The sequence below is a fragment of the Nyctereutes procyonoides genome, unplaced genomic scaffold (genome assembly GCF_905146905.1).
Source record: "Nyctereutes procyonoides isolate TBG_1078 unplaced genomic scaffold, NYPRO_anot_genome, whole genome shotgun sequence".
In the NCBI taxonomy this organism is placed as follows: Eukaryota; Metazoa; Chordata; class Mammalia; order Carnivora; family Canidae; genus Nyctereutes; species Nyctereutes procyonoides.
In genome coordinates this window covers 26,881,402-26,900,569 of record NW_026575042.1, presented here as the reverse complement: position 1 = coordinate 26,900,569, position 19,168 = coordinate 26,881,402, and the positions used below count along the sequence as shown (strand labels likewise).

At 41.6% G+C, this 19,168-nt stretch overlaps 1 protein-coding gene across 4 annotated transcripts in view; it reads left to right on the top strand.

Moving 5' to 3' along the window:
- Positions 1-18,027, top strand: part of OXNAD1 (oxidoreductase NAD binding domain containing 1) — a 37,886-nt gene extending 19,859 nt beyond the window's left edge. For all 4 annotated transcript variants that reach the window (XM_055321177.1, XM_055321176.1, XM_055321178.1 and 1 more), the window contains 5 exons: positions 1,447-1,553; positions 9,116-9,257; positions 15,650-15,892; positions 16,671-16,779; positions 17,457-18,027. In XM_055321177.1, coding sequence (XP_055177152.1) covers positions 1,447-1,553; positions 9,116-9,257; positions 15,650-15,892; positions 16,671-16,779; positions 17,457-17,611 — 756 coding nt within the window. In that variant the 3' untranslated portion in view covers positions 17,612-18,027. The remainder of the gene's footprint in view (positions 1-1,446; positions 1,554-9,115; positions 9,258-15,649; positions 15,893-16,670; positions 16,780-17,456) is intronic.
- The last annotated feature ends 1,141 nt before the right edge of the window (positions 18,028-19,168 follow it).

The following is a 19,168-nucleotide window of genomic DNA, read 5'->3' as shown; positions in this document are numbered from 1 at the left end:
TTGTTGCTGAATTGTTTAGGACCGGCACATGGCATTAGGTACCATGTCTGATAAGCAGGAGAACCCTGAAGGAGGAGTCCACTGGAGCTGGGTGAAGCACTGGTTTGGAGAGGGAGGGCAAGACTAGAATTAGAGGTGCAGGAAGAGGGTCAGTGCAGACCAGCCCACTCGCTCTTAGGGAGAGGAAAAAGAGGCCTGGTAAAAATCCAGAGGAAGAGAGGTAAGGGATTTTATGGGAGCAACAGAAAGGTAAGGCATTTTCAGAGATGTTTTGAAGTTGGTGAGGGAGACCACCATCCATCTGGAGAATTGTGCAGTGGGTTTTTAAGAATTGTCTCCCACTGATAGTTCGATTAGACCTAGTCCTGTTGGAGAAAGGGGCTGAAGGAGCCAGCTTTAGGGTGTGAGGTGCATTGATCTTGACAGCTTTCCAACACACTCTTCAGTGGAGCCGTGAACCTAACACCATCCATGGAGAATGATTGTATTTTGGTCACCTGCTATTGCTTTGATTTGCTTCCAGAAGTGGAATTGAATGGGAATAGGAGGTTGAGGAAAGAGTCATACTGTCTTTTTTCCCCTGTTGTGAAAATATCCCAGATTTCAGGAGGAAGAAAAGCCCAAAAGTAGAAGAAACAAAAAATGAAGGAAGTAGAGGCATTTTGAATTTGAGGGATGCTGAGGGGTGAATGGCACTGAGGAGTGTAGCCCACACCTTAGGATTTTCTAGAAACCAGATATGTTGTTTAGAATAGTGCTTCTCAAGCTATCTGTAATGAAGAGCTGTTTTTGATACTGTTCAAAGGTTGTGGACTGTTTGTATTTTGTCAAATATAATCAGTGAATTAGAAATAATAAATTAAAAAAAAAAAACAGGGAATACAAACCCAGTTTATTGTCTATAATTAGATTCAACAGACTCTGAAATTGCTAAAAAAAAAAAAAAAAAGTTTGTAAATGCTTACTTGTAATTTCTGAAATTAGCTAGTCTTGGACTTGTTGCCAGGCTCAGAACAAACAGAGGTTTGTACCTAACAGCGAGCTTTACTTTAAGTATGTCATACTGACCGAGAATTTAGATGGCAGGCAGGTGGTTCACAGGGCTCCCGTTTCCCCCAGGCTTTTTCCAGATTACCCAGCCTGGTGCATGGAGCATACCACGTGCTCACCAAATGAACACTTATTAAACAGCCTCCTTAAGAGATGATTTTTGTGTGCAGAATAAAATTCAATTAGTATGATAGCCAGTCTCTCAAAAATAAGAGAATTAAATTTGTTCACTTGGTGGTAGGCAGCATTTTAAAGCAGAGTGTACCTTGTTTTGCAGTTTTCAACAAATCACATCTTTGTAGATTAAAAAAAAAAAAAGCCTTAGTTACCAGGAAGCCAGTTTGTTTCTGATGTGTATACACACTAACCTCAGTCACAGTTCATCTTTTGCTCTAGGTCGTGTCGGCTGCTAAGGTGTGTGGGGCTGCTGATGAGTCACCATCAGTGAAGAGGCTGCACCTGCTTGTTGCTGATAAAGACTTTTCTTTTAAAGCTGGCCAGTGGTAAGTGGCTTCTCTGTTTCCTTAGTGTTGTGTTCATGAAGGTGCCATCAAATAGGAGGGCTTATCATTGTTATTATTCTTTTTTTTTTTTAAGATTTTATTTATTTATTCATGAGAGACACAGAGAGAGAGAGAGAGAGAGAGAGACACAGGCAGAAGGAGAAGCAGGCTCCATGCAGAGAGCCTGATGTGGGACTCGATCCCAGGTCTCCAGGATCATGCCCTGGCTGAAGGCAGCGGTAAACCTTAGCTGAGCCACCTGGGCTGCCCTATCATTGTTATTATTATTTTAAATTTTAAGAGAACTTCAAGGAGACTGCGCAGAGCGTGAAGCCCGATACAGGGCTCCATCCCATGACCCCAAGATCACAACCTGAGCCAAAACCAGGAGTTGGATGCCCAACCAACTGAACCACCCAGGTGCCCTTAGAAGGGCTTATTTTTTTTTCTGGAAGGGATTACGTGTCTAGCTGTTTCTCCCGAGGAATAGGAATTCTAGCCCATCCCCATTCAGGGGGAGCCTTCCTTAGGCATGGAGAATCTGATTCCTTTCCTCACCTCAGAGCTCACCTTGGTTTTGAGCCCTTGACCTTCTCAGTCATATATGAAAATTGCTGCCTTGAGTTTGAGTTAGATTGAAACAAAGCTTAGTTCTGAGCCACGGACCTGATAACTGATAATTATGCTCTTCAGAAATGGTTGCTATAATAGAATGCGCTGGAATAATCTAATCGGCTTGATTATTTGTGCTGGGGATTGATACATTGTAAAAAATTAGTCTTTATGTCAAATACAGAGTAAACACAGCAGTCTGGAAAGAAGAATACCCAGTTATGTCACAGAATTGACCACCCTCTCAACTGAATTCCTGCATCACTTGTCTGAGTTGAGTTTAAATATTTTCCTGAATTTATTATCAGGACCCCCCCGATCAGGCCTAGCTTGCACCACACTGATTGTGCCTATTTGACACCGAAGACTAGTCAGCATACGGACAGGCTAACAGCCCAGCTGTCCCACTATTCCTGCGAGTGGCTTCACTGAGTTGCAATTCAAGTTGCATTGTAAATAAAACAGCTTGTATTTCCTTAGGAAAGGTGTGTTTGGGTGTATGTTTCCTTTATTTAAATAAAGCATTTATTTCTAAGTGAATTTCTGGCATGTCAATCTTGGTAGTATTTCTTAGGAGTCACTTGACTAATTTTGGCAGTCCATCTGGAAATGTGGTTTTGTTAGAAGGAGGATGTGTGATAATAGCAAGAGTTAGCAGTCTTGTGTTAATAGTTTGCCTTTGAATTTAGAACTAGAAAACAAGATGCTGATTGCAATAATTTGCGTTTGTGAAGCAATTTACTGCAATCTTTGCACATGTTCAGTGATACATATTAAATGCATTTGGGCTGTTTTAGGGGGGCAGGCAACATTTTTACCCTTCAAAAATAGTTTAGCAGTTATTACATTGAAAAGTGGAAACTTTAATTGTAATGATCTGTCTTTCCGTATTTCCCTTCTGTGGAAGTGTTTGGGTCCTGTGCACAGCATTGTCCCTGTGTCTTCAGCTCTGAATTGCGCCAAGACTCCTGATTAGAGAAAGACCGTGCACTGGTTTATAATGCTGCTACCTTGGTGTGCCTGCAAGTGTATTAGCACTTGCAAACTGTAGTTACCAGATAAAAATACCATCATTCCCTAGTGATATATATAGAAATATATAGGGTTCCCCTGTGATCCTCAAGATTAGATTTTCAGGGTTGGTATTATATATCCCATTTCGATGATTGGATTTGGTAATCTCACTGATGTCAGGACTGGTTTTAGAATGCACCTGACAGACTCCTGCTGCAGAGGGCAGACATCAGGGTGGTCATCTCTGGCTATTTAGTATTGACCTTTCCCTGCCAGGTGTCCATCAGCACTCATTCCTGGCCTTTGAACCTCCCCTTTTAAAAGATTGCTCCCTTGCCACTGACTTATTGTGTGGCTGTAAGTTCTTTTGGAAATTTGACTTCTTGCTTACAGAATGGCTATTTGCTTAGGTTAGTGATGTCTGCATCTTCGGTTCCATTGCTAGGATGGCTTTTGCTCTGCATTCTGTTAGGTTATCAGCTTGATAGTAAGCTCCATTAGTAGCATTTTGGGGAAGAGGGCAAAGATCAGGGAGAGAGAGAGTATAGATGCAGCTGCCATGCAATTTGTATAGTTAGGATTATTAGAGTGGAGTGCTGCTAGAGGTAAAGGAGAAGATTGCTCTTGGGCTTATGTCTAGGGTCAGAGATTGGGCCATGATCCCACATCTCTGAATTCCTGACCACTGCCCTCATCTGACACCTGCCAAACTAAGAGGGAGGCTCTAGACCTGCCTCTGAATAAATAAATGAATACTCTGGAGCTTTGGGCACAGAGCTCCAGGTAGACACCTTCAGGATAGACCGGAGATCAACTTCTGGGGCTCTTCCTATGATACTCTGTGTGTGTGTGTGTGTGTTTTTAAGATTTTATTTATTTATTCAGAGGCAGAGACACAGGCAGAGGGAGAATCAGGCTCCATGCAGGGAGCCTGACGTGGGACTCCATCCCGGGTCTCCAGGATCACACCCTGGGCTGAAGGTGATGCTAAACCGCTGGGCCACCAAGGCTGCCCAATTCTGTGTTCTTAATCGACCCTCCAGAGGGGATTAGTTCCTTTACTGGGAAACCAGTTCCAAGAACTCAAGGAATCCAATCTAAAGAGAAAGGCCAAAAGAGGGTATTCCCTCAAAACCATTACTCACAGGAGCAGGACTAAAGCTTTTAGGCTTTTATCACTAGTAGATCCACTGCCTAGCACCTAGCACCTAGCTCCTTGGTGAGTCCCACTCCTCCTCAGAAGTTCTTCGTCTTGATAATAGAAAGATTGAGATTCTCTCTTGAGGTTAGAGTGTGCCTCATGTACTATATGAGTGCCTGAAATTGGCAGATTGATGTTCCTTGTGGAACTCATTGCTGTGGGCTGGGTCAATCCCCTGAGGGAGGCTGTGCCACAGTGTGACATGCCTAGTGCTCTGGAGACTGCATGATTCACATGTTGGCTTTTCTGTGGGTAGTTTCCTTTGTTCAGTTTCCATGTCTTGAAAGAGGGCATAGTAATATTCCTGTGTCTTGGAATATGTCAGGTGTTTAACACAATGCCTAATGTTTAACTTTATTAGTTTGTTTTGCTTTTTGTTATAGCCAGTATTTCAGTCAGTTAAATCATCTGTATTGGTAAGGCCCAAGGGGCAGATTCTTAGTTCTGTGGCCAGTTTCCCTTCTGTTGTTTGGAAGAGCAGCAGGCCAAGTAGGAGTGGATGACTGTGCATCTCTGTGATGGCGCCTCTCCTGCCAGTCAGTACTCATTCCACACTTGGGCTTACATGCTTGCACAGGACCAAGGGGAAGCAAGGCCAAAGCATTTTTGTAGAGAGCAAGGTGTGTCTCTGACTTCATGTAAGATGACATAAGTTTTCATGTTTGAAAGTGACTGGGCTCTACTAAGAGAAGGGCTCCAAGAAGAAACAGATGAGAGGAGTAAGATCAATGAAATAAGATTCTACTCCTACCCTCTAGCAGGGCCGCTGCATTGTGGGCAGTATATACCCTCTATGGCCGTGTTCGGCAGCCTCAACTCTTACATGACCACACATAAAAAGCGCCACATTTCCTTGGTGTCATTGTTCAGACTGTGTCCTCCTCCATGCTTGTTTGGTGACTGCTCTGTGTTTTTAAGACTCCGCTGTTAAGTCTTCGTTAATTCCTCCACACCTGGTATAATTGACTGCTGCATCTTCTGCTTTCTCCCCCCTCCCCCCCTCAGGAAGATTTTTTTAAAAATAGTGGTTTTATTAGTATTTTCCCAATGGAATCACATATGTTGGACGTAAGAAGAAATCTACTGTAAGTTCCAGTCCTTCCAGACAGGTCTCAAATGATGAACATTTTCTCTCCTCCAAGCAGATTTTGTCATAGCCCCTGTAATTATATTTATTCATTTTCTTCCCGTTTGAGTGAGTTTATTGAGGGCAGGAATCACAACATTCTTTTTTTTTTTTTAAGATATTTATTTATTCATGAGAGACACAGAGAGAGAGGCAGAGACATAGGTAGAGGGAGAAGCGGGCTCCCCAAGGGGAGCCTGATGTGGGACTCAATCCCCAGACCTGGGATCATGCCCTGAGCTGAAGGCAGACACTCAACCCCTGAGCCACCCAGGCATCCCAGGAATCACGACATTCTTGATCTTTAGCTCCAGCACCAACCATGGTGCCTGTACTAGGTAAGCAGGTGCTATCTGTAGTATTTGTAGGGATGAGGGAGGGGCTCCACATGCTCAAGCTGAAGACTAAAGGGTTTTAGGATCTCATGGTGAAGCATCGACTTTTGGCCACAGTTTGTGTACCTGGTCTCTGCTGGGCCCTGGGGCTGGACGGGGCTGCCTACCGTGTCACAATTAGATAAGGATATGTGGCTTCACTACACAGTTAGGCTCTTTCTCCCAGTTTTTCCTATATTCACTTTTATGAGAGTGCAGTTAGTACCTCAGCTCTTGGCTTCAAGAATGCTAATCTTGGAAAGGGCATTTTTTAAGTGTGTGTGTGTGTGTGTGTGTAAATTTTTTTTTCTTGGGATCCCTGGGTGGCTCAGCGGTTTAGCACCTGCCTTCAGCCCAGGGCGTGATCCTGGAGTCCCAGGATCGAGTCCCACGTCGGGCTCCCTACCATGGAGCCTGCTTCTCCCTCTGCCTGTGTCTTTGCCTCTCTCTCTCTGTCTCATGAATAAATAAATAAAATCTTTTTTTTTAATAAAATCTTTTTTAAAAAAATAAAAACTTTTTCTTGGACAGATGTTTTATTAAATATGTATTGTGCATATTTTATTAAATCCATTCAGATGAAGTTTTGATGTCATTTGAATTCTGTAGCATTTAATGAAGGAGTCTTTTTTTTTTTTTTTTTAAGGTTGCTTTCCAAAGTTACAGGAGAAGGAAAGATCCCTTCACTTACCTGAGAGAATGGCCTTTATCAACATCAAGCAGCAGAGGGCGCTATGGTTTAGGATATGAAGCTGCAAAAAGTAGCTCATTGATTAACTTATTTTTTAAAACATAGCTGTAGAGATACTCTTGTAGTTCTTCTCTGATAGCATACAGAAACTGTATTAATAAATATTAGCTATAGGCACAAGAGAGGCAGAGAGACACAGGCAGAGAGAGAAGCAGGCTCCCTACAGAGAGCCCGATGTAGGACTCAATCCCAGGACCCTGGGATCACACCCTGAGCCAAAGGCAGATGCTCAACTGCTGAGCCACCCAGGTGTCCCTATTTTAGCTCTTTTATGGATCATTTGTAGCATAAAGTAATTTTTTTTAGGCTAGTTTCTCCATTTTTTTTTTGACCTTGGTGTTTGGTGTCATATCTAAGTAACTGTTGCCATGAAGTTACACCTCTGTAAGTCTTCCAAGAGTTTATAATTTTTCTTACCTGTAAGTCTGTGACCCATTTTGAGTTAATTTATGTATATGGTGTGAGGTAGGGGTCCGACTTCATTCTTTCTATGTGTGGATATCCAGTTGTTCGTTGAAAAGACTGTTTGTTGAAAAGACTGTTCTTTTGTCATTGAATTATGTTGATACCCTTGTCAAAAATCAATTGACCACATGTTTAAGAGTTTACTTCTGGACTTGCAATTCTTCTTCTTCTTCTTCTTCTTTTTTTTTTTTTTTTTTTTTAAGATTTTATTTATGTGAGACAGAGAGAGACAGAGACATAGGCACAGGGAGCCTGACGCAGGGCTTGATCCCAGGCCCTAGAATCATAACCTGAGCCAAACAAAGGCAGATGCTCAACCACTGAGCCCCTCAGGTGCCCCTGGACTTGTAATTGTTTATCATTGGTCTATGTGCCTGTCCTTATGCTAGTACTACAGTGTCTTCATTAACTGTAGCTTTATAGTAAGTTTTGAAATCAAAAGGTGTGAGTCCTCCAAATTTGTTCTTTTTCCAGATTCTTTTGATGATTCTAGGTTCCTTTTATTTCCATATTAATTTTATGATCATTTTGCCAGTTTCTGCAAGAAACCATCTGGAAGTTTAGATAGGTATTGCATTGAATCTGTAGATCTATGTGGAGAGTATTGCCATTTTTTTTAAGATTTTATTTATTCATAGAGACACAGAGAGATAGAGGGGCAGAGACACAAGCAGAGGGAGAAGCAGGCTCCATGCAGGGAGCCTGATGTGGGACTCGATCCCGGGACTCCAGGATCACGCCCTGGGCTGAAGGCAGCGCTAAACCGCTGAGCCACCCGGGCTGCCGAGTATTGCCATCTTAACACTATTAAGTCTTTCGGTCTATGAACATAAGATGTCTTTTTATTTATTTAGATCTTCTTTAATGTTTCTCCAAATGTTTTGTGGTTTTCAGTGTGCAAGTCTTATACTTTTGTTAATTTATTCCCAGTTCTTTTTTATGCTATTATAAATTTTATTTTTCTTAATTTCACATTTAAATTGTTAACTGCTAGTGTATACAAATACAATTGATTTTTATTAATCTTGTATTCTGCAACATTATTTGAACTTGCTTATTGGTTCTCCTATCTTTATAGCAGATTCCTTAGGATTTTCTATATACATCATGTCATCTGCAATTTCTTCCTCAAATCTTCGTACCTTTTATTTCATTTTCTTCCTTAATTGCCTTGGCTAGAACCTCTAGTACAATGTTGAAAAGAAGTGGTAAGAGCAAACATCCTTGTCTTATTTCTGTGTTTAGGGGAAAAACTTGTAGCTTTTTACCATTAAACATTATACATTTTGTTGAAAGCCTTTGTTAGATTGAGGAGGCTCCCAATTTCATAGTTTGCTGACTATTTTTATTATGTAAGGGTCTTAAATATTGCCAACTGCCTTTTCTGCATCTATTGAGATGATACTTGGGTTTTGTCCATTGTTCTAAGTGGTGTATTTCACTGATTGATTTTCAGGTGTTAAACTAACCTAGAATTTCTGGGATTTTTAAATCTGAATTCACAAGGGATACTGAACTGTAGTCTTTTCTTGTTATATCTTTGTCTGGTTTTGGTAGGGTAATACTGACCTCATAGAATGATTTGGTAAATGTTCTTTTCTGTTTTGGGGAAGAGTTTATAAAAGTTTAGTGTTCTTTAAAAATGTTTGGTAGAATTTCACCAGTGATGCCATCTGGACCTATCCTTTTCTTTCTAGGAATTTTTGAAATTACTAAAACTATTTACTTGTTACAGGTCTGTTCAGATTTTCTGTTTCTTCTTGAGTTCAATTTGGTAATTTCTGTCTTTCTAGGAATGTATCCTTTTCATCTAAGTTATCTAAGTTTTTGTCATATAGTTGTTCATGGAATTCCTATAATAATCTTTTATTTTAGTAAGGTAGGTGATGATGTCCTCCTTCCATTCTTTATTTTACTCATTTTATCTTTTATTTTTTTTAAGTTTGTCAGTTTTACTTATTTCATTGCCCACTTTTAAAATTGCTTCAACAAAAAGCGCTTATTTGCCTTTCTTTTTAGGATTGATTTCTTTATCCCAGGAGTCTCTGTGGTTGGTGGGTTCTCAATATGCTCCAGCCCCAGACTGCTAGAACAAGAGAGAATGATAGAATTGGCAGTGAAATATACAAACCACCCTCCTGCTCTCTGGATTCACAATCAGGTGAGCAAACCTGTTTAAACTTGGAGATCTGGCCATTGCTTCCTCCCACAAAATTTGTGTTCAGCTCAATTCATGCACCTAAGAAACCTAGCTAGGCTTGAGTGAAAAGGGTACGTGCTCACAAAGAGCTCCCCTACATCCAGAATTCCGACTCTATAATGCTCGAAGAAGCAGAATCCTTTTGATGCATTAAGGAAGACTCACAGATACTTTGAGATCTGAAAATATCTTCTGGGTTACCAGTGTTCAGTTGAATACTGCTTTAGTATTTGAGCATTTTACTTTATATGTAAGGCTTTTTAAAATTGGTTCTCTGTATGTATGTCTTGTAAATGGTAAATCTATAAATCAGATTATTTTGTCCTAACTATCCTAAATAAAAGGAATTAAACTATCATTCTGTCACTTGGAAAGGAAGTGATTTCTGATCACCTCCCACTTGTGCCCCACAGCTGAGCGCTGCTAAGTCCATGGTGCCATTGCCTCTCTGGAGAGTTCTTAGCACGGTATCCTGAGAGGGAATCCACCTTTGCTGCTAAAACTCATGTTTCACCATGAGACTCAACACAGTCCTACATAAGCTGACTATTCATCACCTCTGAGAACTCTGATAACAAAGAATGAGCTCAGCACAAGTCACTTGTTTGCCTTCTTAGTTTTTGACCCTTGTCTCCTTTTGCCATCCCTTTTCTTTCTAGAGTGTGCCTTCTATATTTACCAACAACCTCCATCCCGTCCCAGGCATTTTCTTATCTCCAGAAAGGAGTTACTAGTACAATATTGTAGCTATAGACAAACTGATTTTAAAATCAAAGGGACTAGAGTTTTTGAAACAGAATAAAGTAGAAAGAATCACATTACTCAAATGTAAGAATAAAATAAAGCTATAATAATCAAAACAGTGTGGTATTGGTGAAGGGATGGACACACAAATTGATGGAGGAGAATAGAGAGTTTAGGAGTATCCAACACACATACGGTAATTTGATTTTTGACAACTGTGCTAAAGAAATTCAGTGGTGAAAGGATAGCCCTGTCAGCATGTAGTGCTGGAACAGTTATTTATCCGTATGTCAAAAAAAAGAATTTTGTCCTAAGGGTCATACTTTTTGATGAAAAATTCCCGCAAAATAAGTTGTAGAGGGATCCCTGGGTGGCACAGTGGTTTGGTGCCTGCCTTTGGCCCAGGGCGCGATCCTGGAGACCCGGGATCGAATCCCACATCGGGCTCCTGGTGCATGGAGCCTGCTTCTCCCTCTGCCTGTGTCTCTGCCTCTCTCTCTCTCTCTCTCTCTCTCTCTCTCTGACTATCATAAATAAATAAAAATTAAAAAAAAATAAGTTGTAGATATCATTGGAAAACACAAAACTATAACAGTTTTAGAAGAAAACATAGGAAACATTCTAGACTTGAGGGTAGGTGCATTAGGACATGACACCAAAAGTCAAATCTGTAAAAAGAAGAGATTGATAATAGGACTTAATCAAAATTCAAAATATTTTTTTACAAAAGATACTGTTAACAGAATTTTTAAAAAACAAGCTACAGACTCAGAAAGTTATTTGCACTTAGATATCCAACAAAGGTTACTTAATATCCAAAATACTTAAAGAACTCTCAAAAGTCAGCAAAAAGAAAACAAGCATAATTTAAAAATGGACAAAAGACTTCTCCTGGCATGGAGCCTGCTTCTCCCTCTGCCTGTGTCTCTGCCTCTCTCTCTCTCTCTCTCTCTCTCTCTCTCTGTCCATCATGAATAAATAAATAAATAAATCTTTAAAAAAAATGGACAAAAGACTGAATAGATACTTTGCTAGTAAGGATATAAGAACAGGTAATAATCAATGACAGGATACTGAACATCATTCGGGAAGTGCAGATTAAAACCAGATACAGGGATCCCTGGGTGGCACAGTGGTTTAGCGCCTGCCTTTGGCCCAGGGCGCGATCCTGGAGACCCGGGATCGAATCCCACGTCGGGCTCCCGGTGCATGGAGCCTGCTTCTCCGTCTGCCTGTGTCTCTGCCTCTCTCTCTGTGTGACTATCATAAATAAATAAAATTTTTAAAAAAATAATAATAAAAAAATAAAACCAGATACAGTGAGATATCTCTACCCCACCTATTAGAATGATTAAAGTTAAAAATTCTGACAGTACCAAATGCTGGTAAGGATGTGGAGTGACTGGAACTCTTTTATAGCTTATATTGCTAGCAGAAATGCAAGATACAGCAGCCAGTCTGGAAAACATTTTGGTAGTTTTATATGAAATTAAATATACATTTATCATAAGTCATAGTAATAGTGCTCCTGAGTCTTTATTCTAGAGAAACAAAAGCTCTGTTCATATAAAAACCTGTACATGAACATTTATAGTGGTTCTATTCATAATTAACAAAAACTAGAAACAACCCAAATGTCCCTCAAAAGGTGAATGAACAAATTGTAATCCATTCATATAATGTCTTGTTACTCAGCAGTAAAAATGGGTGAACCATTGATGCAGTCCACTTGGGTGAGTCTCAGAGGCCACATATTGAGTGAAAAAAGCCAGTCTCAAAGGTTACATACTCTATAATCCCATTTCTGTCACACTCTGGAGGACAGAAATACAATGAGTGGTTAACAGGGGTTAGGGGTAGAGAAAGATGTGATCATAGAGGGGAAAGCACAGGGAGGTTTTGAGGATGATGAGACTGTTCTGTATCTTGGTTTTGATGGTAGTTAGATCCGTGTTTGTGTTAAAATCCACAGAACTGTACTCCCCTCTACCCCCAAAAAAAGTTTGACTCTGAGATAATTTTTAAAAAAGTTTTTAAATCTACAGGGGCATACAAAAATATCCATTCTAATTGTGATTTACATGCCAAGTTGTTTCTGTTCAGAGTAAGGCAGCCACTTGCCCTAGCATTTCCATTCTAAGTATCCTGTCACATTTTTTACCCTCTGACCTTCGGAGTCCTTCCTTCCACATGTCCTCAGCTGCCTCATTCCTTTTTAGATTATTTCTGGATTTCCCACCCATTACTGTCTCTCAAAAAATGCTGTAGGAGTGGGACCAGCAAGGTTGCCGTGTGCCCCTTGCTTGGTGTTAAAATGAGCTTAGTGCCACGAGCCCCCTCCAGTTATCTGCCTCCCACGTGACCTGCCCTGGTCCTGGTCCACAGCTCCCTGCTTGGTTTCATGCCTCATTGGCATTTCAATGAAGGAACTTATTCTTAGAGGCTGGAGAAAATCTCCAAGTGGCATTGCTTGAATGCACATTTTAATTGTAGTGCCTACTCCACTCTGCCCGGTGGGAGTTGCAAACAGCCTTTATGAAGTCAGATTTTTCTTGGAACCGTTCTCAGGTGGCTATTTTCCTCCTGAGGATTTGTCTTATTAAGCTATTAGAGTGGACAATGGAGGCACGTGAGTGTCTGGGTGGCAGCAGGCTGCTCTATTGGGACATGGGATAAAGTGCCATAAATGTCTTCCTTTATTTTATCTGCTTTGGCTCAGGCTCCTGGCAGGGTAAAGGGTTCTAGACAGCTATTGTGTGCTGGGCTCCAGTTGCTGTGGAAAAGTTGTTTATTTCCCAAGTAGAAAATCTATACCCAAAACATGGCTGTGTAATTGAAGGTAATGTCCTTTTACTCACTTCCATATTACAGCGTGCAGTACTTTGAGTGTTGTATTCGTGCTACCTTGGCAGCTTTTATTGATCAATAAAAGACAAAGATGGCTTTTCATTCTTTCCAGATGCTAGCAAATGAGAAGATAGATCTATTTAAGATTATTTTGTCACTCGGGAGATGGCAGTCCCTTTTATTTTTTTATTTTTATTTTATTATTTTTTTGCCAACTTTAGGGCTTTGAAAATCCTCTGGTTTCAAAACACAGTTCTCTAAAGGCTTTGCTGTCATTACTAATCCTGCTGAAGATGACCACTGGAGAAAATGATTTCTTTCTCATTTCTTAGTTTCTTTTACTCGTAGATTCTTAGAGATAAAGAGAGACATGTACAGGCAAGCAAGATGAGGAGTGAGGGGACAGAGATTAAATCTGTTGTCATCATTAGGCAGAACTTTTCATACCATAGCTTCTGTTGTAGAGACTTGAAAAGAAAGGGCATTTTGAAGCACTTTGGTGGCCAGTGTAGTGATCCGAGATTGTACTTACTCCTAACAGAATGCTCCATTGCTGCTAATTTCTCTTGTCAAGAATGAAAACCCACTTACCATCCTTCGTGTAAAAATGGCCTATATATAAGTTTAGCTGTTTTTTTTTTCCCTCCGGGAAAGGATTTCCCTTTGCTTAATAGTTTGTTACCAGAAAGGATCTCTTTTGTGAATTAAAATAATTTTCTTTTTTTTCTCACATTTCTCTGAGACTTTTTTTTTTTGAGACTAAATCTTCTTTAAGATTTAACTTCTTTAAGTTGTAAAGTTCCAAATTCAATTCATGTCATAAAGTACTTACCTGCCTACCTGCCATATAGGGTGTCAAGGAGTGAATGCTGAGGGTTTGGTCTTTAAAAAGCACATGATTACTTATTGCTTCTTAAGAGAGAGTTCATTTAGTTGATTTACATCAGGAACATATAATGGAGCAAACTTTTGCTCTTAATACAAATTTCTTTAGTTCTAGATTCTGTTTTTTAATGACAGGGAAGAAAGAAGCAGGTCCCCCAGAGCTTTTCTCCATGAGAGCTTCAGTGACTGAAACACCCTCCTCTAATAGAGCTTGACGCCAGCAAGCTGTTCTTCCGCCACACGGTGTACCATGTTATGGCCACCACAGCCCTGTGAGGTGAGCAGGACAGGTGTTGGTACCCATTTAACAGATGCAGCAGCAGAGGCTCAGAGAAATGAAGGAACTTGATGGATTTCATAGGCTGTGATTAATATTCATTCTTCTCTGACTCTTAGATCAGTACATTTTCTCCAAACTAGAGGTCTCAACTCTCTCAGATCCAATGCCCTCTTTCTAGAACTACCCGAAATGAAATTCAAAGTTAATGTAATCAACACGTGAAAAATTTTTTTGGGGTGGCGTGATTCTCCAAGTGTAATGCCAAGGAGAAATAAAACTCGTAGATTAAATAGTAATTAGGAATCCCTAATGAGAGACTATGTATTTCACTATATCAGTGGTTGAGCAGATCTTAACTAGAAGATGGAATAAAGTGGTCAGATGGCTGTTCCTCAACGCAGAATCACTGTGAGTACACTGTCTACAGATGCAGGTGGTACAAGCTGTTGTATGGAAACATGCGTGTTACCAATTGGGATGCGGTTGTCCAGAACAGTGGACATACTTGGTAATGTTCTGGATACAGTAAAATATAATCTATAAGGTGGTTACATTGTGGAAAATTCAGACTCCGCTGTGCAAGAAATGTTTTGGGTTTTTTATGAATGAGTTAGGATCTAGTCTCAGATCATTACAAATTAATTTTCACCTACATGTATGTCCCATGGGCCATTCATAAGTTTCTGCAGGGCAGTCCTGTGCATTGGAGACAATGTGCTGCTAAACTGGCTCTCTGAGTACAAAAAATCATGACTTGGAGCATTTGCTAACTTCTATGCTGCAGATACTCAGTGGCTGATTTCAAACTGCCAGTAGAAATGTTCATGAAATTCTTCAAAAATTACCCATCAGCTGAATAGGAGCCAGCTCCAGGGTGCTGCTAACTTCACAAGACATCTAGCATCTCTGGTCCTGCCTTCTAAATGCCAGTTGGGCTTTCCAAACCATCGTGACAACAAAAAAAGTATCATCACATGTTTTGTGGTAGTCACCCCCTGGTGAGTGAAGCCTCTGCTGCCTGTCCTTGCTGCTCCAGGGAGAAGTGAACAGGACTGAACAGCACCATAGCGCAGGCCTCGAGCCTGCACAGCAGCTCTGGCTGTGCCCTGCTGGTGACCTGGACGAAGCCCCCCAGTACCCAGAGTCTTCTCTGGTGAGCCCAGGGCAGCCACGGTGTAATGACACTTGCCCCATCCTGCCAGTCTGAGTTCCATAGCTTTGATCAGAAAACAGGAGCGCCATACAGAAAAGGAAGCTCCTGCTTCAGAGCTATCCCGAGTCCAGTGCCACTTTCCACAACCCAGTTCATCACCTAAGAAGTTAACAAATGGCAAGATGACCGAAGTGAGCATCCTTTTCTCTGTTTTGGAGTGACTGTGCAGTATGGGATCACGAAGACAGAGTGGCAAATGGCCTCTATAATGGACAAGTGGAACCGGCTCACAGGGCCTTGGGACACTTGAGAGCCGGCCATAAAAATAGTCCTCAACGCTGATAAAGATGCAGGAGGTAGATGCCATCCGTTTTCTTCAAGAAGAGCATCAGGTGTAAGACCTGTGCCACAAAGGACTAACAGATCTTTTCTTTCCTGCCTTAGTGTACTCTTGACTCTGAAGTGGCTGTGAGAGTGGGTGGAGAGTTCTTCTTTGACCCACAGCCTGCAGATGCCTCTAGAAACCTCGTGTTGATTGCAGGAGGAGTAGGAATTAACCCTCTGCTTTCCATCCTGCGCCATGCGGCTGACCTCCACCGAGAACGGGCAAACAAGGGAAGGGGCTATGAGGTCGGGACAATAAAGCTGTTCTACAGTGCAAAAAATACCAGCGAGCTCCTGTTTAAGGTAAGGGACGAGTGCACGTTTCCTAGCAAACTCATGTCATGGTGTGACTGGTCCAAAGACCTCTCTTCCTGTTCCTTCTGTCTTCTGTGTGAGAGTTCACTGCCTCAAAACGCTGGACAGGGCTTATCGTGTTCAGGTGGGAATTAACGTACGCTTCTCACGCAGGACTGTGAAACAGCTCATGTTCAGGAGGCTCCCGTGAAGGGACAGGACAGGACAGGTCTGGCGGGCTTGGGTGTGGAGGCAGAGGTACAGAAAGGTTACCACAGCCCTGAGGCTCTGCTGAGCCAGGAGACCTGGGGTGGAGGTGCTCGCATGTCTCCGGAGTAGGTGAGAGGCAGAGTTTGGCTGCGGCTTGGTGAACAAAACCCCCACCGGTTGCATCTGTTGAAAGGAAGTACATTTGACAGGAGAAGGCTTTCACTCTGGATTGCCTTGCAGCTGCAGGGATGAACAAAAGAACAGCAACAGTTAAAAGACACAACTGTGGTCAGTGAAACTGCTGCTTAATTGCCAATGCCTGAGAGAAAGGGAAAAGAAAAAACTCCCAGAGAGTTAGTAATATGCTTGTTAGCATATTCAGATTTCAATTAAAGCCAAATAGCCCTCTGTACTCTGAATGCTCTGGCCTGCTAGGCTGCAAACAATACTTCTCTAAGTAGAGAGGAAGAGTGGCAGACGTGTGCAGAATGGGAGTCGAGGTTCAGCGGCAGTGGTTGTGCACATCTGTTTTGATTTTTAAAAATTGTAGTGTGACCAACTATGTTTGACATTCCAGAAAAATATCCTCGATTTAGTAAATGAATTTCCTGAGAAGATTGCGTGCAGTTTGCATGTTACAAAACAGACAACGCAAATCAGTGCAGAACTCAAGCCCTACATCACGGGTGAGTCCCCTAAAGATATTTTGACTAGCTCCATGCAGTTGTCTGCTGGACGTGCTAGTTGGTTGAGTGTAGATGCTTTACTGTCCGAGGCCACTGACTGGTAATGCCGCTACCTGGAGAACTGGGAGGTGATTCCTCATGGAAGAATAAGGAGGGATTCGGTTGGATTTACTTACTATATTCAGGTTTCTTGCTGCCCATGTTAAAATTTATTTTCCGCATATTTTAAAGGGGACCTTTGCGTCAACACTGTAGTATGCACACAGAGAATTTATATTCCAGCCTTAACTGAAGTCATGCCATTTGCCATTAATGGTCATTTAACTTACTCGTGGTTTCCCCTGCTTGGAAAGATTCTTCACCAGTTTATTTACTTTGCTGAAGCTAGTTCTGAATCTCTACCAAAGATCAGTAAGCTAACTGGCCCTGTCCGAAGAGTGTGTTCTGGTCAGCTTCCCACTTTGCTTGCTGTCAGCCTAGGGAACCCGGAGATGCACTCTCTGCTTGGGTCTGGCGCCCGGTGCTGCCACCAGTAGCCGTCGTGTGAATGACCCCACCCTAGACTCCCTAAGCTTGGGTTACTGGAAATAAACCCTCTTGCTGAGTTGTGGTTAGTCCTTCCTCAGTTCAGTACAGGCATGTCCGGCTTATTTGGTGTTTATTCTGTTTTTTGGTAGAAGGAAGAATAACAGAGAAGGAGATAAGAGATCATATTTCAGAAGAGACTTTGTTCTATATATGTGGCCCACCTCCAATGACAGACTTTTTCTCCAAGCAACTGGAGAACAGCCATGTTCCCAAAGAACACATTTGCTTTGAGAAGTGGTGGTAGGGAGCAGGCAAAGGTGGAAAAGAGAAAGCCGTGAAATCCACTCAGGACAGGAACAGAGACAAGATTTGTGGCACAACGGATTTACCTCCTATTCAGCTTTTTTTTTTTTTTAAGCCTGAACTAAGTGACCAGCTGGAGCATAAAAGAAAAAGCAGCTCACAGACTTAGATGATAAATTTTTTTACAAAGACTTCATTGATTAAATTATTTTACTATATTTTCTTTTATTAATAACTGATTATCTCACGTTGTATCTTGAATTGGTCAATACAGATTTTCTTTCCTCTTAGGGAAAAAAGAGATACATACTTAAACTTAATCATTTAAAAATGTGGTTTCCTGTGTACAATGTAAGCTATCTTTATTTGATAGCAACCTTTATATCTTACGCTCAATAAACTTATAATTTAAACACATTCCTAATCATTTTACTTTGAGATTTCTTTCTATTTAATGTCTTCACTTTACAATACCTGAAGCTTTGCTTCTTCAGACCGTCAAAGTTGGGTTTGGAAATAGAAGCTTATGAGGAAACTGCTTCAGGGAATTGAATATCTGGCATGTTGGCTTAATGTTAATGAATGTCCTAAGTATGTATCCTGACTGATTGTTAGTTTCTTCTCAAACGAAACCCTTACTGCGCTCTGTGTCTTGGCCGCCTGCCTTAACACTCTACGTAGGAGGCGGCTTCTTGTTTGGGACAAAGGCGTCGGTGACTGCTGGACTGCATGTCGAATCTGCCTTCAATGACTAGGCTGGCTGCCTGTAAAAAATGTGCTGAGGATTGATTAGGGGGTACAGAGCCATTTCCAATCCTGCTTTTCTGCCTTTTATTTCATTTCTTTGCCAAGGTTGTTCTTGGCACCAGTAGCTCCTCGACATACTACTCGTTGAATGACTGAAAGAAAGCAACTGGCATTTAGCTCCTTGATAAGCCTGGGGGTCGGGAGGCGGTCCCCAGAATGGGTAGAGAGAATGGTAGAGCCTCATCTCAGGGCTTCTGTAATGAAACTGCTAGAAAGCAGACTGCTGTTCTAAACCTTCGTTTAGATTTTTAAAAATCCAAAACAAGTCCATAGGCTGAGGCCAGGCCATTCTTTCTGTGACACACAGTGTTGGGCCTGAAGCTATCAGCTTGGAGAACACTGTGAGAGGGAGAAGGCAAGATCAGTTCTAGAGACACAGGAGCCTCAGTTGGGATTCTGTTCCTGAGCTGATGGGAAAAGATAACTTGCCTCTTGTCATCTGTGGCTGTAGGCCTCCCAGGGACTTTGGGGCTTAAACACAGAATGGATTTATGAGGCCTGACGATGACTGGCACCACTGTTCTCAGTCATCTCAATGATGACTCTGCCCCATTTTGAATGTTGTCAAGTTTTAAGCAAAGATCATTTGTCAACTATTTCCATCCCAGATTTGAATTCAGCAGGAGGAAAGGGGGGCTGTTGACCTGATGGGAATTTCAAAGTTTATCCAAGGCACTGGTCACCAGTGTTTCAGAGGTGAGGTCTAGCCACTATAAGGAGCCCTGACTCATCAATTGGCCCCAGAGTGCTC